Source organism: Penicillium verhagenii, assembly GCF_028828195.1.
Source record: "Penicillium verhagenii strain IBT 33310 chromosome Unknown utg000012l_segment0_segment0, whole genome shotgun sequence".
Classification (NCBI taxonomy): domain Eukaryota; kingdom Fungi; phylum Ascomycota; class Eurotiomycetes; order Eurotiales; family Aspergillaceae; genus Penicillium; species Penicillium verhagenii.
Window position 1 is genome coordinate 1,472,195 of NW_026643176.1, and position 22,283 is coordinate 1,494,477.

Consider the following 22,283-nt stretch of genomic DNA (forward strand, 5'->3'; position numbering starts at 1 on the left):
GAACAAAAACATCTTCCGGTCATGAATTATTCGAACAAGCAACGAATGAATATGCCCCTGTTTCTCATATAATACTTCTCTGGTTCTGATGGAGATGTTCCCCCCTTTATTTTCCCTTGCATACTTTTTAATCCAATTCTTATGTATTTTCTTTCTCTTCTCTGTGACCTTTATCTTGTTTAGAACATTGCCTAATAATGCCCTGTTGATTGTTATTCTTCTTTGGAGAACAGGCTGGCTTTCCTTGATGGTGATACGCTGTATTGTATTATGTTGTTGCTCTTGCTTGCAGTTTTTGCCATGGGGCGATTTCCACATCTGCGCCTTCTCGCATGTGTACTTGGGAAGTTTGATTTGTCCTAGTACTTTCCTAGGTCTCGATACTGCCTAAGATTACTTACCCTACTACCTTATAATTAGATGATTTTGAATCCTCCAACAGTTTCCATATATAATTGACCGACTGAATGAATCAATCTTTGAATGTGTGGGTCCATGCAGCTCTGTATCCACTGAAATTAAATATTGAAGGATGAAACCCCTCCTGACCTTCCAGATGTCGATGATTTTTACCTGGGAAAAAAGCGACGAGATCGAAGAGTCCTGGGTAGAACTTCTCCTTGACGGAGAGGTTTACAAAGAGATTGGACATGAAGCTAAAAGTTCTCTATAGAGAGCTAGGCATTTTTATCTTCTCCTTATCTACACTATCTGTGAACCGGATTGGGTCCCTTAAACAGAATGACAAACCGGAGTGGAAAGTGGCATAGATAGTTATCGATCACATCAAATGTTGAATATATCCATTTCAATGAAATCCAGCGATTATCTAGTCTGATGCGAAATAGCTGGGAGAGTGGACACTTTTGGATTATGTATGCTGCAAGGAACAATTTTGCCTTTGACGCCATTTATTGGAACAAGATCGATCAGCGGTTTTTCCGACCCAATCAACATGACGACAGTATATGCGATGTTTGGAATAAAAGGCTTCGTCCCCTGGAACCTGAAGAAAAAGAGATTATGGAAAAATAGGTGACTTTGAAGCTACTGACTTTGAAGCTACAAGAAAGAGAGACAAGAATCCCTTGGGACCCAGATAAGTATACTTTAAAACAGAAGTTAGGCTGAAAACCCCATTAATTCTAGATGAAAAGATGCACCTGACTTAATAAGGCTGATTTGCAGTGGATACTAGTATCCAGATTGACACTTCCTCCAACCTGGGGTCGCTTCCCCAGATTCCAAAAGCTTAAGAATTCGGAAGTTTGGGACATCGCTTCGCTTTGCCGAAATATTTTGTCTCCACGCCACTTGCCACGCCACTGGTCCGGGGTCTCAATACCGATTCTAATTTCGCCATTGGTGGAGTCAACTTTCTCCCAGACTCCGTCCCACGCGGCCTCTGATTCGTGGAACTCAAAACTATACGACTCCGGGGAACAAAATATCCTCGAACCCCAGATCATCATTACCCCAGGTCCGTCCAATGCGCTCTACAGAGCTCAAAACCAATAAGCAGCCAACATGGCGCATGATGCTTTGATCCACGTGTGGTTGACTTGCGAATACCCCACCACTCAGCGAGCTGGTCTCACAAGGTTTCTGTTATCAACAATCCGAGTAGTGCTTAGCGTCGTCTGGGGGCGCCGTTCTGGGGCATGGGTTGATTGGATCCGTGACCTTTTCTGCTTACCGTGCCAAGGGAGCTGCCGTGCCAAGGGAACTTGTCGTCTGCCCCAGGATTTTATTATATATCTGGGGAACTCCGCATGATTCTCTCCATTCCCCGGAAAATCTCTAGGGTTGTTGGCTCAAGTGCTCTTTCCTTGACTTCTATTGACAGGGTTGCTGTGACTGTGAGGCTGAACCGAGCCCCCAAAAACAAACCTTCCAAGGTTCGACGACTGCATCAAGAGTTCTTGGCAGTTGCTTAATCTTGTTTCTTCCAATCAACCACTTTCCAACGAATCAATCCAAGTCACTGTCGCCAAAATGGGTGGTCTTATGAGCTCCAAGCGGGCCTACAACTGGTATGATGGCTTGCCGAGATATGATCCACAAGGGCAATATACTAAATCCGAATCTCTAGGTTCGTCTCGTTTGTCGCTGCATCTTGCATGGTGTTGTACGGTTACGATGCGTCTGTCTTCAATTCTGTTCAAGGAAATGCCAATTGGGTAGCCTGGTTCAACAATCCAGGTGCGAACCAGCTTGGTTCTATCAATACTGCCTACACAGTTGGCGCCATCTTCGGTGGTTTCTTCCTTGGAGGACCCACGGCGGATTACTTTGGCCGCAAGGTTGGCATGGGCTTCGGATGTGTCTTTGTCATCGTTGCTACTTTCCTGCAGACCTTTGCTCCTCGTGGTAACCTTGCGTGCTTCATTGGTGGACGTGTCCTCATCGGTATTGGCCAGGGTGTTGCTTTGAGTAAGTCACAACCCGACACTTCACTCTGTTCATAGACACTGACAAGATGTTCCTATAGCCGCCGGCCCTATCTATATCGGAGAGTTGGCACCAGCAGAGATCAGAGGAAAGATCATGACCTTCTGGCAGATGTTCTACTCTGTTGGTTCGTTCATCTGCTTCTGGATCGCCTATGCCTGCACCAGAGCTCCTCAACTCGGAGAGTGGGACTGGAAATTGATTGTCATTTTCCAACTCCTCTTCCCCATCCTGATTCTTATCCTTCTTCCTGTCATCCCTGGAAGTCCTCGTTGGTAAGTTATCTACTACACGTGAAACCTTTGGAACCATTGAGACAGAAGTCTAACCAGCTGCAGGTACATCAAACGCCACAACGAAATCGAGAAAGCACGAGCTGCCCTCCGCCGCGTCCGAGACACAGAGGAAGAGGTTGAAGATGAGATCTTGATGATCCGTGAGGCCCTCGAGTACGAGAAAGAGGCCATCTCCAGCGGCTACAGCGCTTTGTGGAAGGACAAGTCTCTCCGCAAGCGCATGTACCTTGCTTTGGTTATCAACGCCGGTCAGCAACTCACCGGACAAGGCTCTTTGAACTCCTACTCCACCAAGATCTACGAGAAGGTCTTCACACACGAAAGCCAGATTTCTCTGATCAACGCCCTCAACGCCACCTTCGGTATTCTCTTCACCCTGAACACTATCTGGTTCATTGATCGATTTGGTCGCAAGGCTCTTCTGATCGGTGGTTCCATCGGTATGGGTCTTTGCATGATTATCGTCTCTGCCGTTGAAACGGAAACCCCAAATATGGCAAACGGAGCCAAGTCTGAATCCGTTGGCATATCGATCGTCTTCCTCTTTTTCCTCTTTATTCTATTCTGTAAGTTTCACCACAACCCTACCCAACCAAATTTCAACGGCCAGTGACTAACAATCTCACAGACAAGCCTTCTTGGGGCGCAACCGTGTGGATCTGGACAGCCGAGGTCTTCTCCATGAATGTTCGCGCACAGGCCGTGGGCATGGCCTCGCAGACCCAGAACGTTGCCAACACCATCTGCCAGCAATTCTTCCCTATCTTCCTCGAGAACGATGGCTTCTACGCATTCTATCTCTTCGCCGGAATTAACTTCCTGCTGGGTCTCTTTGTTTGGTTCTTTGTTCCAGAGACCAAGAAGATCACCCTCGAAGAGATTGATACCTTGTTCGGTGGTGCCAACCACGTTACTTCGGGAGAGGAGGTCCTCGCACAACAGAAAATTGACAGTGTTGCTCACGGAACTCACGAGAAGTCCGGGGATGTCAATGTTGAGCACGTGGACTCTCTTTGATTGAAATTTCTGGTATATTGCTGTCTTAATAAGTCGGGGCGCTAGACTGAGTCTAGTTCAATATAGTATGGATTTATCCCATGCATGTTTTTAGTTTAATATAGGCAAAGCAGCCGATTTCTTGAGATCGATTGATTTCAAGCTTTTTGGAACACCGTTCATTTCAACCCAGCACCTGGGCAGTAAAAAGTCAATTTTGTATCAAAACCCCTCAGTTAAAACTTAACACGAATGTAGTGCTAGGTGCACTTACTTTGTACGCGTGTTCCTGCCCTCTGGCATGTATGTTAAAATTGCTCCACATTAAATGCTAGCTGATTCTAATCTAGCGTAGAGTAGACTTCCAGCGCAGTTCCTAGCCCCTTTGTTTTCATTTTGAGGAATCAGGATAATGCTCAATGTTTTATCTTGTAATCTATTACCGGGCCGATCCGGAACGGAGAACTTTTCTTTACAAATGCGGTTAGCGCTCTCAGATTTAAGTCGTTAAACATGTTTAATTGGTCACAATAACGTATCCACTAATCACGCTAGCCAGTTTAGTCCTTAGCTGCTGTATTGAAATTTACTGGTGAAACGAGAATGGGGGCGTACCAATGTGTAGGCTATTTTCTGTCTCGCCTACGTAGACAAAAAGGTAGTGCGTGCTCCATAAAGTGGGACTTCAAGAACTTTGGAATATGATTGCCTGGATTTTGTTTTCTTTTCTTTTTTTTGGCTAGAAAAAATGATGGATCTAAACGTGGGCGCTTTCTCTCGATCTAGTTTAATCATTGCTAATTGCACATACTGCCACTAGCAGCTATGACTAGTACCGATGTGAAATGAGTCGTCTAGAGAGCTGCTGTGCTTCCTTTTATCTTAGATACTCTCTTTATTCTAGGTTCCTCTTCACCTCGTCGTGTACATCATAGGCATGATTTTTCTCGGCATCCTGCCTTCATTCACCTAGAATATTCCAATCTATTCCCTATTTGACTTTCGCATTACCAAGTCCCGTCTCCAAATATTTCGACGCTATACCTATACATCTTCTCAAAATTTTGGTCCACTCTTTGAATCTTCGCCATGCATCCTTCAAAAACATCACATCCTCTTGCCGACAACGGTACAGACCTAGCCGAAATCCCAACCGAGGCGAACTCTCCCAAAACCCACAAGCTTGATGGTAAACATGAATTAGGACCACGGTACGTACGTACTACGTAGGTATACACCTATATCCAAGCACTCGTTTCGCACTACTAATAATATTGTAGAGGCGTGATTCTGGTTCTCGTTTTCTTTTTTTCATTTGTACCAGCCTGTCGTCAGTTTTGCGATGAGGACATATGCCGCGGATACCGCAAGTCTTTGTCTGATTATGCTTATTATATTGCTTTCTTTTCGATTGGTGTGGCGCAGTTGTGCAAAATTTGGTACAAATTGAGATTACGAAATCGCTCAGTGGAAGACCAGGTATAAGTCTCCCAAATGATCATAGAGCATCCCGCGGCGGGCCTCCAAGTTGGTCTTATATTGAGACCCATGAGTGTTGTTAGTGATAGAGATGCCTTCGAGCCGAGACAAGCAATTCGAATAATAGAAAATCGGACATGAGAGAGTACGTGAGCAATTGATCTATCTGGACAAAGATTCCTCCGTGAACCATTCGAAATCTGCCGGCAATTTAGTAGTCCATAGAGACTCATCTGAAATATATACAACAATTGATATATGTATGTAACAAACTCAAACACGAAAGGAGAGATGATTATGTATCCCCAGCATCAAGCTTCTTCACCCATCCATTGTCGTCAAGACAAACTAAAAGAAATCCTGCTTCTATTGGGGGATATGAGATATGAGTTATGAAATCAAGATGTTCTGTTATTAAATTATTCTGCATCGAGATCGATCACCTGATAGCGGGGTAAGCTGTGTTCTGGAAGCGATCCGAGTCACAACTTGAAAACCATCCCAAAACTATCGAACGACAATAATGACGACCACCGTTTCCCACGACGGTCTTAATCGTGGTTTTCAAGCAGGAGTGATAAATGGCAATATTGGGAGCATAACGATCGGTAGGTGAACTTGTTGTGTCCACATGTGTAAGCACGAGAACGTAACTCAACTAGGAAGCGGCCTAGGTCAAACGGTGTCATTAGACCAAGAATGTTTACAGGCTCTACGAACGACTGATCCTTATCACGACAAAGAGCGTATCAAGGATACCAAGGGTGGGCTACTAGAAGACTGTTATCGATGGATCTTTGATCATCAGGAATTCAAACAATGGCAAAATACAACTAGCCACAACAATCGTCTCCTCTGGATCAGGGGTGATCCTGGTAAAGGCAAGACGATGCTCCTATGCGGCGTCATCGAAGAATTGACAAGACTATATGGGGATGATGTATGCGTGAGCATCTCGTTCTTTTTCTGTCAGGCTACCGATCCGCGGATCAACAGCGCCACATCTGTGCTAAGGGGCTTGATATATTTACTTATCAAGAAGAATCCTTCTCTCCTCCACTATATACGTGCTCAGTACGACCATGCTGGGAAGACTCTCTTTGAGGATGTTAATGCATGGAATGCACTCTCAACCATCTTCCGGGACATTCTAAAAGGCATGCGCGCGAACTTCCAAATGACCTATTTGGTAATCGATGCTCTAGATGAGTGTGTTAATGGGCTTCATTCCCTTCTAGACTTGATTGTCCAGGAGTCATCGGCTCATATGCATATAAAGTGGGTTATTTCTAGCCGTAACTGGCCTGAAATCACCGAGAAACTTGGAATTGCTACCCAGCTAGCCCCTATCTCATTAGAGCAGAATGAGGTTTATGTGTCTGAAGCAGTGGACAAATTTGTCCATCATAAAGTCCAAAAATTAGCGAAAGCTAAAAGGTACAGCAATAAGACTCGTGATGCTGTTGAACACTCTCTCTTATCAAACTCACAAGGTACCTTCCTCTGGGTAGCCTTAGTTTATCAGAGTCTGACAAATGCATATACACGAACAAATGTGCTGAAAAAGCTAGAGTTCTTTCCTCCTGGGTTAGATGCTCTATATGGACGAATGATTGAGCAAGTTCGCGATTCAGCAGATGTTGAGATCTGTAAGGAGATACTGGCAGTTATGTTAACAGTCTTTCGGCCTATCACTCTCAGTGAACTTGCTTCACTTATCAAACTTCCTAATGATGATGACGATGATGACGACGATGATGACGATGATGATGAAGATGATGATGATAATATACTACTTAAGGATATCATCACAGTCTGTGGATCGTTCTTGACGATGCAAAAAGATACTATCACTTTCATCCATCAGTCTGCGAAGGACTTCCTCCTTCAAAACATTGAAGCTCGAAATGAGATACTTCCTAGTGGTGTAGGAGCTCAACACCATATGAATTTCTCACGATGCCTTGAAGTGATGTTTAAGACACTTCGACGTGATATCTTCAATATCAAATTACCTGGACCCGTGAAGGATATCTGCAAACCTAGCCCAGATCCACTAGCAGCAGCAGAATACGCATGTGTCTACTGGGTAGACCATCTTCAATATAGCGAGCGGACCAAGTTCTATGACCTTAGCATTGATAAGGGGGGCTATGTGGACCTTTTTCTACAACAGAAATTCCTTTTCTGGCTTGAGGCCCTTAGTATTCTAGGGAGTGTCTCGAAAGGTGTGCAAGCTATGCAAATGCTTAAGTTATTACTTCAGGTATGTAGTAAATTATATCAAAACATAACTTCATCTATAAACTAGGGCTAACTAAATTAGGAACAGAGAAAACTCATAAGTGGTATCTCTTCGGACTTAGAAAGCCTCTTTGAACGAGCTCAAGACGCCTCCAGATTCATTCAGTACTACAGAACAGGGATCGAGAGCAGTCCTTTACAGGTGTACTACTCACCTCTTATATTCAGCCCGTCAAAGAGCCTTACCCGAAGGTCTTTCCAGAAGGAGAGAGCAGATTGGGTATTAAATAGTCCAATGGTAGATGAAGATTGGAGCCCCTGTCTTTATACCCTTGAGGGGCATAATGGCTCCGTCAATTTAATTGCCTGGTCGCCAAACGGAAGCCGACTTGCATCAGGGTCTTACGATAACACAATTCAGGTCTGGGATCCAGCCACCGGACAGAGTCTTTCCACTCTTCAAGGGCATTCCAAATCAGTTAGCTCAATTATGTGGTCACCAGATGGAAGCCAACTTGCGTCAGGGTCCTATGATAAAAGCGTCCACATCTGGGATCCAACTACCGGCCAGATTGTGTCTACTCTTAAGGGTCATAGCGACTGGATAAATATAATCGCTTGGTCACCAGAAGGAAGCCGACTTGCATCAGGATCCGATGATAAAACAATCAAGATATGGGATCCAGCCACTGGCCAGAGTATATCCACTCTGAAGGGGTACTATGGTTCAGTCTTCTTGATTGAATGGTCGAAAGATGGAAATCGACTTGCATCAGTATCCTCTGATGATAATACAATCCAGATCTGGGATATAGCCACAAGCCAGAGTGTTTCTACTCTTCAAGGGCATTCCAATTCAGTTAGCTCAATTACGTGGTCACCAGATGGAAGCCAACTTGCGTCAGGGTCCTATGATGAAAGCGTCCAGATCTGGGATCCAACCACCGGCCAGATCGTGTCTACTCTTAAGGGCCATAGCGACCAGGTAAATGTAATCGCTTGGTCACCAGAGGGAAGACGACTTGCATCGGGATCCTCTGATTACACAATCCAGATATGGGATCTAGCCATTGGCCAAAGTATATCCACTCTAAAGGGGTACTATGGTTCAGTCTATTTGATTGAATGGTCGAAAGATGGAAATCGACTTGCATCAGCATCCTCCGATAACAAGACAATCCAGATCTGGGATATAACCATAAGCCAAGTGGTGTCTATCCTTGTGGGGCATAGATATTCGGTTACATCAATCATCTGGTCACCAGATGGAAGCCAACTTGCATCAGCTTCCGAAGATCGAACGGTTAGGATCTGGGATCCTATCACCAACCAGAGTGTATCTACTCCTGAGGGGCATGTTATTAATGCCAACTCAATCGCTTGGTCTCCAGATGGAAGTAGACTTACATTAAGGTCTTGGGATGATGGTATAGTCCAGATCTGGGATCCAGCCACAAGCCAGATCATATCTACTCTTGAGGGATATTTTGGCCCAACCTGTATCATAACATGGTCGCCAGATGGAAGCCGAATTGCATCAGGATCGGCTAGTGGTATAGTCCAGATCTGGGATCCAGCCACTGGTCAAACTGTATCTACTCTTCAGGGGTATGATGATCTAGTCGACTTGATTAACTGGTCACCAGATGGAAGCCGAATTGCATCAGGATCAACTAGTGGTATAGTCCAGATCTGGGATCCAGCCACTGGCCAAATTATATCTACTCTTGAGGGGTATAGTGGCCCAACCCACTTGATTATCTGGTCTCCAGATGCAGGCCGCCTTGCATCAGGATCCGATGATGAAACAATCAAGATATGGGATCCAGCCACCGGCCAGAGCATCTCCACTCTCAAGGGGCAATGCGGTTTGGACTGTTCGGTCTACTTGATTGCCTGGTCGAAAGGTGGAAATCGACTTGCATCAGCGTCCTTTAATGATGTAATCCAGATCTGGGATACAGCCACAAGCCAAGTGGTGTCTACTTTCTCTGCAGGCTTTACAAGCTTCCTGGCATTTGATGACGCTGATTCGAATTGCCTCCATACTGATACTGGTATATTTGATACAAGTTCAATGGCTCCTATGACCCCTTCGCCCGCTAGCCTCATCCAACACCCCCAGCGACGTGAATACGGAATAAGTGATGACCTTTGTTGGATAACCTATAATGGACTCAAGCTCTTATGGTTGCCCTTGGAATACCGCCCTCTTGATATCTCTGATCATCTTGCTATCCATGGAACTACAATGGCAATTGTCGGTTCAGAAAATCGCGTCATATTTCTCACGCTTTCAAAAGAATGTCCTGTTGATATATAGCTTTGAATGACGCGGTCCATGGAATTTTCGGAAGATGCATGTCAACTGGTGTCCTACTGGTCCATTCAAAGTCGACGCTAGTCCGAGCTCCCGTATGCCTCTTCCTTAAAGTTCTCTAAAAAGACGGATTCTTTCCAATGTTGAGGTTTATTTGGTGGGAGAATTGTAAGTTGGCGGCTCCCTGACATTCATTGTTCTGTCACTTCTGTGTTCAAAGACACGATTTACTAAGAAAATACAAATCAATATAGATCATATCCCAGCTCCCCTTGCCAAGCGAGCACGGAAATCGGCCATGTAGTAATTCCTCGAAAAATGCCGAACAAACTGTGGCATCCACGGATACACAGCCCTATCAACAGACGATTTGAGCCAATACATGATGCGAGTATAGGATGTAGACGGGAACCCAAGCTTGTTCCTGATTCTCTCCGGCAGATACTCAACAGTAGCAACACGCTGCATAGGCCCTAGCAGCTTGGCAAGTATCCAAACACCCCAAGTCAAGTTCTGACCGGGATACATAACATCCTTAGCCACAGCCCTAGCCTCATCCGTGACCTCAAGTTCATCGATAGTCCGATCCCAATACTCCTTGAACTCCTTACGGTCCCTGGGCCACTTATCAGGCGGGACACGCAGACCAGTAGCCATAACTGAGAACTCCTTGTAGACCTGGTCGGCGAAATCCTCGCCAAGAGGACCGTATACCTCCTCGTACCCATGGACCATGGACCAGTAGATCGTAGCAGCAACCCAGAGTTGGAGGTCCACGTCGTCGGCGTCATAGTCTGCTCCCTTAACGCGCATGTGCGCGCGGTGCGTCGCGTCCGTGATTCGTCTGCGTTCGGCGGTCGTGCCGAAGCTCATACAGTATATGTAAACGAGACTCCGGCGGGCGCGTTCGATGGGCCGTTTGGTGAAGCTGCTATGGTCTGATACGCCCTTGCCCACGCCCTTTGCGGCGATCTGGAGAAGAACGGCAGCCTTTGCGGGATTCATGGCGCATTGTTCAGTGACTATAACGCGCATTGCATCGGCCTCCATCACGGGGCTGTAGTATTGGCCATACCTGCCCCTCTCGATCGGGGTGCTATTGGCTGTCGTCCGGCTTTGGATCGCTGTTGAAGACATTTTCGTGACTGATAATGTCGTTCATTTCGAACAAAAAGAAAGCCAACAGGTTTGATGGGAGAGTTGGGCATAAAAGTTCTCAGCCCATCATGAATGTCATCGGCAGCCCATCATGTTCTCTGCCTGGAGCGGACCGAGGCACGGAATGCCGATAGCCTTCCAGATTTCCCCTCGAACCATGGTAATTTCAGAGTCGATCTATTCAACCACGTGAAATATAACATTATAATGTCAACATTCGATGAATAAGGAGCACTATTCCCGAAATTCATGGGGGTGATGGTTCACATCGCCTGTATGATGCATCGGATCACCCCGCCCTCACGAGTCACGCAAATGACCAAAGGGAATTCTGGGTGGCAAAAGAAATCCACTTCGTTTATATTCTACTGAAAACACTGAAAATTTTATCTTTATGAGGTCCCATCTGTAAAAGCAGACTAGATCAAGTCCAAGTTCAAACATTTGAGTCCAGATGTTCTGTATTAAGAAAATTAGAACATGACACCAGAGGAGAATCTCTACTCTAACTTCCTAATTTTGTATCTGGAAACCTGAGACCCATCACTCAGGCCAACAGCCACCTTCTCGAGCCTGTAACCAAAGATCCATGGCAAGATGACCCATCGACCATAGTAGTAAATAACTCCCAGCGCCAGAATAGCTAGTGACACCACAGGAGACAGGTAGTAAGGCAAACTGCTAACACTACCACTTGTAGGTGGGATAAAGGGCATCACCAGCAAGAACTGACAAATTAGTAACATTATCCGAAAGAACAGAGTGGGGAAACTCACAATATTTGCTGCAAGGTAAAAAACTAAAGCAGGCCACGGTACAGTAAATGGAGAGTGGAAATCCTCCGTCTTCGAGAATCGCAGCTTCAGCAACCCAATGGTTATAAGAGTCAAAAGGAATACTGATGGGTAAGTTCCAAGGCCGACAACGAAGCTAAATGCATCACCTGCCGGCGGCGCACAGACAAAGAGAATGGTGACCCCTAAATGGATGGCGAGCGCAAAAATGGGGGTCTTGAACGGGCGGTTTTGCATGAGAAGATCTGGGAATGGTGTGGTGCCATCTTTAGCCAGCTCTTGGATTAAACGTGCTATGAGTTTGTTAACTAACGGTCCTTCAACAAAGATCTGGGGTAGATGGAAGCGAATGAGAACTTACAGACAGAAAAGGCCACGCTGAGCAAGTGACCGATTGCTGAAAGAGCCACCAAAGTTGGGAGAGCCTTCACTGCAGCTGATTCTCCGTAGACATTTCGGAATAGAGTGGCCGCAATGGTGATATCCGAGCTCATGAAATCTTCTTTGGAAACACCAGCAAACTGTCATATGTGCATGCTTTAGCTTACGATCACTAGTGACTTTGAAGATTGGTGTTACTCACGTATGCAATATTTGCCAGAATATAGAGCACCGTTACTGAGCCCATAGCGGTGGGCAAAGCGATTCGGAGTGTGCGCTGGGGATTTTTGACTTCGGAAAGTACCTTGAACGCCGTTAGCAAGGCTTGTATCTGAAAATAGTGTATGGAATAAAAGCATACCGCATTCAGATTATCATAACCTTGGTATGAAAAGATCGCATCTAACAGTGCCGTGCCGATATCGTAACCACTGCTCGATGTGCCCTTGAAAGATGTAGACACATTGAGATTGTTGGGTTTGGGCACTTTCAGATGACCTCCAAGCGCCGCAAATCCCGTGCAGACGATGAAAAATAGTACGAACAGCTTCACTGCGCCAAGTATGTCCTGTAGCCCTCTTCCCACGCGGGGTGCGACGGTATGGCATATAACCGCAAATGAAACAGAGGCAATGGCTAGGCCTCGCTCTTTCCACGTGGTTGAAGCCACTCCAGCGGCTTCAAGAAGATATTCCGAAGCCGTGATTGCATTGCTAGCCGAGGTTTCTGTACGATCAAAACATGATTAGCAGTTGATCGCAAGAAAGAGAAAGCAAGGGCCAAGAGAGGAAGAAACCCACGCAAGAAAACACAGTAGAACAGGTATATACAAGTCATCAACAATTTGGGTGAGAATGACCGTTCCATATAAACCTTGATACCACCGGAGACCGGTAAACTGCTGCCAAATTCCAGCATCACCAGCGATCCGCAATACGATATGACACCTGCAACACCCCAAAGCACAAGCGCAAGCCCCGGGCTCCCAGCCAGCTTAAAGATTGTTGATGGAGTAGAAAAAATTCTGGAATGCACATGTGAGTTTGTGGCGCATTATTGCAAATGGGAGAAAGAACCTACCCAGCGCCGATGATTTTATTGATAATGAGCGAGATAGCGCCCCAAAGTCCAATCCTGCGATCTTGCAAGATATGGGTTTCTCGGACCTCATAATCGGAAGTTGAAGCATTTTCAGAACTGGAAGCGCTATCAACTTGCAGTGACTGTTCTATAGGCACCGGTTTAGCTAGGCTAGCGGGATTTCGAGATATCGCAAGTATCTGAGATGTCTTACTGTAGTTGATTTGCTGTGCCTCCGAGTCTGCCATTGTGAAAATTTCCGATATCTGTCATTTTGACAGCTACCCAAGCAAGGTACTTAAATATAGAAAATTTTGATGTTGCAAGTTCGCAACATGTGGCGGGCGATGGCAACTATGTAGCATAGATGTCGTGATCGCGTTTAGCCCCTGGAATGTACGACATGCAACAACCCTCCAAGACTTGAGAGGCTTTATCGGCCCCACTCCGCTGTACGTCGGCTATATGAGAGAGTGTTCTTGTTGGCAATTTGTCATTTTGGTCATTTCTTGATGGTAATAACTCGAACTGTTCTGTCATAGCTAAGACTCAACAACATGTCAGATTTTACCCCTCATAGTGTGATCATTCACCACTTGGTTTTTTATGTTCCACAATAGAATATTCTGTTTCTCGATGAGATAGTGGTTGCAAAGCTGAAGAGTTTTCGTTAATTTGTGTATTGCAATTTGAACAAGATCGAATGTTGTTCGCATTGGGTTTGTTTTGACGCTATACAAAAGAGCTTACTCATCCCGTCTAGTTCAACGATAACATGATGGCTCGTGGTCATCTTAAATGATAAATCTATAGCTGAAGGCTTTTATTTTCTTCTTCTTTTGGACCCGAGAAAAGCCAATATCTGTCCATTCGGTCGCACTAATTACTATATTAATTTGTGTTTTCTTAGTAAGTCTTGTCAACACAGAACAATGAATATCAGGGAGCCGCCAAGTTACAATTCTCCCACCAAAGGAAAACCTCAATATCGGAAAGAATCCGTCTTTTTAGAGAAGTTTAAGGAAGAGGCGTACGGGAGCTCGGACTAGAGTCAACCTTAAATAGACCAGTAGGACATCTTCCGAAAACTCCATGGACCGCGTCATCCATCACGAATGTTACGTGACGAGCTACAGAAACCCCGCTTTTACAAAACGATGGCAGAGATTCCCATATATCTAATAGTCGCGGATTCCACGCGGCGATAGGTCTCTATCTGCTTGTTGATAATTTGTCGCCTCCCCTTCCTTCACCATGTCTGCAACTGAAACTATCACGCGTCCCATCCAGCCCGATATTCAATATCACCCCGACTGGGAGAAGTATCAAGCACGCTCCCGCTATCGCAAGGAGACCGAATCACTTGCGACCAGCCTGCCAGCGGGATTTCCTGAAGAATTAATCTCGCCACTTGTCTGGGAAGGAAAAGATGTTGAAAAGCGCAGTGACTGGATTTACAATCTGACCGATGCGCAGCTTGATGAGATTGATACTGCCTTGAAGAGCTTCAAAGGTAAGAGATGAAATTACTTCCAGAAATTTGAAAACGTTTCTGACAATTTTAGCTCTCGAAAAGCCACTGGGACATATAAGCGAGTCCACCTTTCCTCTTCCCAATCTTCGACCGGTCTTGAGAGACCTTTCAAGTGAGCTCCACAAGGGTCGGGGATTTTTCGTTCTCCGGGGTCTACGCATTGATAGTTACTCTCGAGAAGATAATATTATTATCTACACCGGTGTTTCCTCGCACGTTGGCAGCATTCGTGGACGCCAGCAAGATACAAGATTGCAAAATGGGACGTCACCCATGATTTCGCACATCAAGGACATCACTAGCATCACCGAGAAAGGAAAGATCGGGGCTCCCTCCAATACAGCAGATAAGCAGGTCTTTCACACCGATGCTGGAGATATCATCTCCCTTTTGTGTTTGAGTCCTGCCGCAGAGGCCGGTGAAAGCTATCTGTCGAGCAGTGGGAATGTATACAACATCCTAGCAAAGGAACGCCCTGATCTGATCCACACACTTTCACAAGACTGGCCGGTTGATGGGTAAGAGCCTCCAAGACCAAAAGTCAAGTTCCACCGACAATACTGACCGGCTCTAGATTCAATAACCCTGAAAGACCATACACACTTCGCCCTCTCCTGTATCATCAACCAGCAACAGATACTGCTCCCGAGCGTGTCCTGATTCAATATGCCCGGCGATACTTTACCGGGTTCCTCTCCCAGCCAAGATCGGCGGATATTCCTCCTATCACCGAGGCTCAAGCGGAAGCATTGGATGCATTACATTTCTTGGCGGAAAAGCATAGGGCAGCTTTGGATTTTCAGAAGGGAGATGTTCAATATGTCAATAACCTGAGCATTTTCCATGCACGGAATGGCTTTAAGGACGGCCCAGGGAAAGAGTATGTATCCCTGCACTAAAAAATCACAGCTCAAGTTCTTGACTAATTATATTAGACGACATCTTCTACGACTCTGGTTGCGCGACCCCGAGAATGCATGGGAGACGCCTGAACCGCTCCAACATCGCTGGGATACCTTGTTTAAAGACGTCACCGAGGAAGAGCAGGCATTTCCTCTTGCTGCTGGTGCTGTGAGAAAGACAGTGGGGTCTTGGCACTCCCTGCACGAGATGTATTTCCTTTTTCAGTGGCAACATTTCACTCCGCCTCCCATGCCACGTCTTTGATGCGATTCAGAAGCAAACAATATATAAGCCATCATCTAATTAGTTGAAACACCCTAGTTTCCCCTGCGGAGGTCTAAGCCAGCTAAGATATGATGCGTATTGTGGGGAACCCTGCATGGATGATCTTCATTGCCTATCTATTGCGGTGAGCGGGTGTGGCTGCATAATGATCGGTCTGTGAAATTGGTGGGATTTTGGCAAATATTGATTGAGTGAATTGAGCTTCCTATATTTGCCCTTTTATGAACAATTCACGATTTATTCTATCAATATTGGGTTTTGTGCTACTTTCAAATGTTACCTGAACAGACAAAGGGCTAATTTAGACAACGCTCGGATCATCGGGTTGAGACTTGAGACTTGTCCAAATGAAGCAATTAAAGGGCTAAGGAAGACAATAACTTCAATTTGGACCTAAATTAGCCAGGGCACCCAAATTCCACTAAGTGGCGATTTAGAGGCATTCGAGATAATTTATTGGTTATTGTATAGTTGCATCCCAACTTCTAACAAATCAAGTTTCTACCCTATACTAGGTCTTCCGCATCAAAACTTTCTTTGCTGCCCGACCTCAACCGGTGAAGGTTCAAAGCTAAGACCAACATTAAAGTGGAAAAGGTATCCTACGGCAGCTTTTTCCCAACGATCAGCAAGTGCAGTTAAATCAGCCTAATAAATTGTGATAATCGAATCACGATCGGCAACTCCCTGCCGAGATGACGTAACTGGCTTGGACAAGAGCGTCCACGTTTAAACTCGATGATCAATTGACTTAGCGAATAAAGCAAGTCTTAGCCAAGAGCGAACAAAATCCCTTCCCAAGGTTCAATTACCCTCGCATGTCGCAACCCGGCAAAATTGCCCCGTGAGAGGTCCTACCATACCAAAGTACCAATAAAATGTGAACCCCCGCGCATCCCGCGGACTTAGAGGATCAGCGAGAGCCCCAATTCACTTTTTATTTAATACTTAACAATCCTTCCTCCCCGTTCAGAATACTGAAGGGTCCCGCTATACAATTTCCTTTTTGGCAATCTTGACCGGATCAAAAGACAATCTCGAGCTCTCCATTTCCATTTGAAAGAAGATAAGGAAGAAAGCGTTGAAACTAAAAATGTCCCGCCGTGCATCCCGCCATCAATCATCTCCTTCCATCACCTCCCAAGAGGCATGGAAGGTCGATACACCCTTCGGACCCCCCGAAGTCCATCGCTCATTCTCAAACGGAGGAATCCGACGCCTCAAAAACACATTATCAAGACTCTCCCCATCCGCCATGGCCGAAAAGGAAATCCTCCGCAAAAAGAATCAATATAAAAGCCCCCTGACACACAGGAATGTCGACACCTTCGTGACAGAACAAGAGTACAACGACATCACCCGGCCCAATCAACACTCGCCAAAAATCCAGGTGGTCGAATGGCTCGAACGTCTTGCTTGATCGGGCGACTTGCATGTTCTCCACCTTCCACGCTTGCGCGACAGACTTCCACTAGCGCTTTTCTCGAACTTTTCTCGATCAGCGGACCCCCGCACGCCTGCAATCAGCCAGTCTTCTCGGGGAATACATTCCGGTGCTTTTTGGATCCTGGTCGGTTCGTATTACGGCCAAGAGGAAGAGGGGGAGGGGAGGCGGGGGTCGCAAAAGGTACCATACAGGGTGGCAGGGATCTAGGATTATCTTGGCAAGGCTGGGTATTCTTATTATTTTGCTCTCTTTTCTTTGCTCGGTCCCTTGGCCTTGACGTCGTTTGCGCAAGGCACACTCGGTCGGTCAATTATGATCGTCATATGCCGACATGGGCTCGAGCACATCGTGGAACTTTATGTCTCGGCATAATTGCTATAACCCGTGCTACTATACTTATCAGGTGGGTTGAGATTTTCTGTCAGCTGCTTTTCTTTATCTTTGATGTTGGAAACTAATTCAGCAATAGCCGATTTTCCCGCCGTTTTATACTACAACCTACATCGCTGTGATCGGCGCACTAAGTGGGACCTTGTTCGCTTCTACCACCGTTTAATAATACATCACGGCCTATCGAAAACGCATGTGCTTGGTCGTTGATTAGAACTTTATTCAGATATTAATAGTTGTTTAGATGTGAGCATTTGTTTATTTGAGCTGGCAAATGATCGAATAATAATCATATATTAACTAACAATGTCCCCGGCGATTTAATTTGCAAAATCAGCCCTTGTTGACCTTAGTAGTACGCATGTACTAGTCAATAAATTCAATTAAGTCCAAAAAACTCCCTTCCGCAGCTCGAAAAAAATGTAGTACATAGCAAGAAAGAATTCACTGTTAGCATTTTGAAGGCGCTTACGCTACCCACTCGTCAGTATCTAAGTGTCAATGTTTACGTAGAAATCGGTAAATATAACCTTTAAGTGTTGGAAGACATGAAGTACTGGAACATGCCACTGCCGACTTCCACGTCTTTCGCCTTCCCTATAGCGAGAATACAATGGTCAGCATAATCAGTGGTATTTACCGCGTCTATCTACAGCTGAATTGCATTTCGGATCAATTTCATTGGGAGGTATCCTGGGCCCCGCAGGAAGGTCACAATATCAACCAGGCCCTATGTGAGGAGCTTCACTTTGACCTGTCGTGATCTCGCTGATGAAACGACTGCCTTATTTTCGGTTCTCGGGGATATCTGGTGACGTTGAGTCTATCCATCCTTATTCAAGAGCATTCGTCTATCTCGAGGACTATGAGATCCGGGGAGGTCGTGATCCGAATCAGTTTATGTTTTGGCCGTATGACTTACGAGAGGCCGAGTGGAAGGCTGTTTCGAAATTCCCTTGGCAGCGATTCATACGTGAAGATCCTACTTACGAAACTGGCAATGAGGACGAGCTTGAACCTGAAGTTTTGGAGGACGGAAAAGCTGATGAAAGTTTTTATCTTTGGCCTGGAAGATAACAATGGCAATACGTTTTCCGTTGATTTTGGGTGAATCAAGACTCGGGCACGATAATATCATTATACTTTGCCTACTCACAATTCGACTTCAATATCCTGCAATCTGGATCATTGATAATTAGTAACTCTCCAGGGCTGTCGAGCTGCATAAAAAGGCCAAAAAGGGCTATTCCCAGAAACAACTTATTGAACTACGTGTGCAGTAGATAGACCATGTCTTTAGAAGAATAGAAATGCCCACACCTTGCAAACTTTCTTCCATATCTCTAGAATGAAAGAGTTTTTGGGCCATGGCAGATATACGCCAATTTGAGAAGGGCCCGGCAGCAGCGGGGTTCCAAGCTTCCCCGCGGTGGGGTTAGAAGTTGGAACTTGATAAAAAAACAAATCAATAAATTCACCGTCTCCCTTCAAAGACAAGAAGCAAAGTGGCGGTGAATAAAAGTCAAAAATGCGATCTCAAAAGGTTGCCATTATCGGTCAGTAATTAATTGAGCAAGAATGCTAGAGCAGACCTTCACTCATACCAGTGCTAATTCCTGAATGCAGGAGCTGGACCTTCCGGTCTTGTCACTGCAAAGACACTTCTACACAACTTCCCGCCTGGCACCTTCTCACCAGTAATTTTCGATGGTCGCCATGAAGTTGGCGGTCTCTGGCCAAACAGCCCATCCAGTGCCGGGACCTTGGATCCTACCATGCGGACCAATCTCAGCAGGTTCACTGTGGCTTTCTCGGATCTCTCATGGGAAACAGCAATGGGCTCGTCTGATGTCCCGATGTTTCCACAGGCCAGGCAGGTGGGACAATACCTTGCTGCGTACACAGAAAAATATATCCCGCGCGATGTTCTGAGACTCGGACACCGGGTCTTACGGGCCGAACGGATAACTACCGATTCCGCACCCCAATGGAGGGTTCACTGGAGGAAAGAAAGGTCAGTCTGGACGCTTTCTTTGTATATCTGGAACAATAATAATCTGGAGAACCAGGTCCAGTGCAAATATTTTGCACGATGAGATCGACTCGGAAGAATTCGATTTCCTGGTCGTGGCATCCGGATACTTCGCTCGTCAACACATCCCCTCGATCCCAGGATTAGAAGAGCTCAAACTTGCTGGCCGAGTTGTTCATAGCTCTGATCTCCAAAAAGCCCAAGGGATTCTTCAACGCGATGGGAATATATTGGTTCAGGGAAATGTCGCTATTGTCGGCGGCAGTATGTCCGGTGCGGAAGCTGCTTCTGCCGTGGCGCTTCATCAATCGTCGTGGGCCCTTAGCAACACATCTCCGGACAAAAAAGGGCAAATGGTACATCACATCCATTCACGCCCTTTCTGGACTCTACCAACGCATCTACCCCACGAAAACCCAGAAGAATCGACTATCTCATTTTTACCATTGGACTTGTCAATGTACGATCTCGGTCGTCGGCCACCGGGTCCAATCGAGTATGCATTAGGCGTCATACCCGAAGAGAAAGCGGCAAAAACCAATGACCATTTCAGCTCACTCTTGGGAGCTGAATACGAAAGGTTCGGACGCATGCAAGGACCAAGTCCGGACCCGCGACCCCCATGGGTGGCGATCGGAAACAGCTATGCGGAGTTTGTTCGATCTGGGGCCATAGAAGCTACAATGGGCCGAGTAGTGTCTGTGAATTATAACCCCGACACAAAACTGGCTACAGTTGAAACAATATCTGCCAATGGACAGTCAAAACGGCTGGACAACATTGCAGCTGTCGTGATGGCTACGGGGTTTACGCCATTCGAGTCACTATCGATTTTACCTGCAGATGTCTTATCTGCTCTAGAATATAGCACCGAGGATCCATTTCTGCCACTTGTTTTGGACAAGGGTGGAACAACGCGGTCTGAAATTCCAGACCTTGGCTTTGTGGGATTTTACCGCGGTCCATATTGGGGAGTCATGGAGATGCAGGCTAGATTCCTCGGCGCGGAATGGATTAAGGAAAAGCAAATGCCCTTGAGAACAGATGCTCAGAGAGAAAGCCTCCGAGTCCTAAGAGATCCGCTTGCAAATTCCCAGCGTGGACAGTTTCCGATGGGAGACTATGTAGGGTTGATGGAGTCGTTTACCAAGGATCTGGGAATCAATCGTACAACGCTGTCCAAAAATGATGGTCGGTCTGGCCCGGCGATTCCTGCCCGGTATCCTTATAATCACCCATCTGTCACTCCACAAGAGACTATGGAGAAGGAAAATGACCGCACGCTGTGTGCATGGGAGGTTTTTTCTCATTCCTCTCATAATAGAAGTCTAGAGGCCGCCGCCTCATTGGCCATTTCCCGCGCTCTCCAGGGATCTTGGTGCCTGTCTCGTGAGCGAACCACAGGGGCGATGAAAGGGTCTGGAACCATCACATTTTCTCCGCAATACCCTTCAAACCCAGCATATGACCGAGAGTATGTATGCGACGAATACGTGGATTCAAGCCCCACAGACAAGACACCATCTTCACCTGGACATTCTCGAATCCGCTCAATTTGGAGATTATCTGAATCCGGACTTAGCAATGGGCAGATAGAAATTTGGCAAGGTGGAATTCCAGTCGATGAAACTGGTGGATATCCCGAGCGATTGGAGCTTACACCTTTTCATTACCGGCAAGATCTCGGGAAAAGTGTACCGGGAGAGTATGTGATCTATGCTGGGGGCTCTCCGGGTTCATTGACAGATGGTCCTCCCAAAAAGCACAAGTACGCATTTTATTTCAAGGGTGTCTCAATTGATTATTGGGAACGACTTGAACCGGACTCTGAAGATGAGAGAAGATCTGCACAAACACAAACTGTATTTAAGAGGTAGACATTGACCCAAGCCCTTGAAGTCAAGCGGTCTTGAATGAATGACGAGTTGTACAAAGTGGATATATGCTTGATTTGGAAGGTGTAGGGAGATTTTAGATCAATTAGTAACCTCTTACAAAATGCTGGTTCATCTGTTTTCCCCTTGGAGAAATATCGGGAAGTCGATCACAAGTAGAGCATTTCCTTCGGAATACCGACATTTGAAGTGTAGTATGTACATAATACACCCCATCTTTGTTATCGATAACATCTGCCCGGGTGGTCTAGTGGTATGATTCGCGCTTCGGGCTATTTCCCAGGTTATTGAATAATCTATTGTGCGAGGTCCCGGGTTCAAATCCCGGCTCGGGCCCATCTTTTTTTTCCGAATTTGACTTACTTCCTTTTTTCCTTTTGAAGATAGCTGAGCTGAAGTTACATTATTAATGAGTATCTTTTTTTTTTTCCTTTTATCACTCAACCTCGGAAGCTCCTTGCTTCCACATCCGAACTCTTTCCAGATGTCCCATTCTTATCCGGACTTTCCACCAATCGAGCCCTAACCCAGAGGCTGAAGACTATGGTTCTCTACTATGCCCGTCGGCTCCGAGCGGGTGGCGCACGAAGCACAACCA

At 45.9% G+C, this 22,283-nt stretch overlaps 7 protein-coding genes across 7 annotated transcripts; 5 read left to right on the top strand and 2 right to left on the bottom strand.

The window, feature by feature from the left end:
- Positions 1–1,995: 1,995 nt before the first annotated feature.
- On the top strand, positions 1,996–3,764 carry N7466_011198 (putative MFS sugar transporter; the record flags this gene model as incomplete). The annotated part of the gene is made up of 5 exons (XM_057170587.1): positions 1,996–2,033; positions 2,093–2,433; positions 2,492–2,726; positions 2,790–3,313; positions 3,376–3,764. 5 exons carry the CDS (start codon positions 1,996–1,998, stop codon positions 3,762–3,764), a joined length of 1,527 nt encoding a protein of 508 aa, XP_057016319.1.
- A 1,981-nt stretch (positions 3,765–5,745) lies between these two features.
- N7466_011199 (uncharacterized protein) lies at positions 5,746–9,789 on the top strand (the record flags this gene model as incomplete). The annotated part of the gene is made up of 3 exons (XM_057170588.1): positions 5,746–5,830; positions 5,885–7,488; positions 7,729–9,789. The coding sequence occupies 3 exons, from the start codon at positions 5,746–5,748 to the stop codon at positions 9,787–9,789; spliced, it is 3,750 nt and encodes a 1,249-aa protein (XP_057016320.1).
- Positions 9,790–10,041: 252 nt separating this feature from the next.
- On the bottom strand, positions 10,042–10,923 carry N7466_011200 (oxygenase MpaB family protein; the record flags this gene model as incomplete). Its single annotated transcript, XM_057170589.1, has 1 exon — positions 10,042–10,923. The coding sequence occupies one exon, from the start codon at positions 10,921–10,923 to the stop codon at positions 10,042–10,044; it is 882 nt and encodes a 293-aa protein (XP_057016321.1).
- Positions 10,924–11,444: 521 nt separating this feature from the next.
- On the bottom strand, positions 11,445–13,447 carry N7466_011201 (uncharacterized protein; the record flags this gene model as incomplete). The annotated part of the gene is made up of 8 exons (XM_057170590.1): positions 11,445–11,672; positions 11,721–12,031; positions 12,100–12,259; positions 12,322–12,423; positions 12,481–12,845; positions 12,920–13,143; positions 13,200–13,347; positions 13,414–13,447. The coding sequence occupies 8 exons, from the start codon at positions 13,445–13,447 to the stop codon at positions 11,445–11,447; spliced, it is 1,572 nt and encodes a 523-aa protein (XP_057016322.1).
- Positions 13,448–14,453: 1,006 nt separating this feature from the next.
- Positions 14,454–15,900, top strand: N7466_011202 (TauD/TfdA family dioxygenase; the record flags this gene model as incomplete). The annotated part of the gene is made up of 4 exons (XM_057170591.1): positions 14,454–14,712; positions 14,765–15,251; positions 15,308–15,613; positions 15,669–15,900. 4 exons carry the CDS (start codon positions 14,454–14,456, stop codon positions 15,898–15,900), a joined length of 1,284 nt encoding a protein of 427 aa, XP_057016323.1.
- Positions 15,901–17,014: 1,114 nt separating this feature from the next.
- On the top strand, positions 17,015–17,341 carry N7466_011203 (uncharacterized protein; the record flags this gene model as incomplete). The annotated part of the gene is made up of 1 exon (XM_057170592.1): positions 17,015–17,341. The coding sequence occupies one exon, from the start codon at positions 17,015–17,017 to the stop codon at positions 17,339–17,341; it is 327 nt and encodes a 108-aa protein (XP_057016324.1).
- A 1,945-nt stretch (positions 17,342–19,286) lies between these two features.
- N7466_011204 (uncharacterized protein) lies at positions 19,287–21,667 on the top strand (the record flags this gene model as incomplete). The annotated part of the gene is made up of 3 exons (XM_057170593.1): positions 19,287–19,314; positions 19,385–19,772; positions 19,834–21,667. The coding sequence occupies 3 exons, from the start codon at positions 19,287–19,289 to the stop codon at positions 21,665–21,667; spliced, it is 2,250 nt and encodes a 749-aa protein (XP_057016325.1).
- Positions 21,668–22,283: the final 616 nt, after the last annotated feature.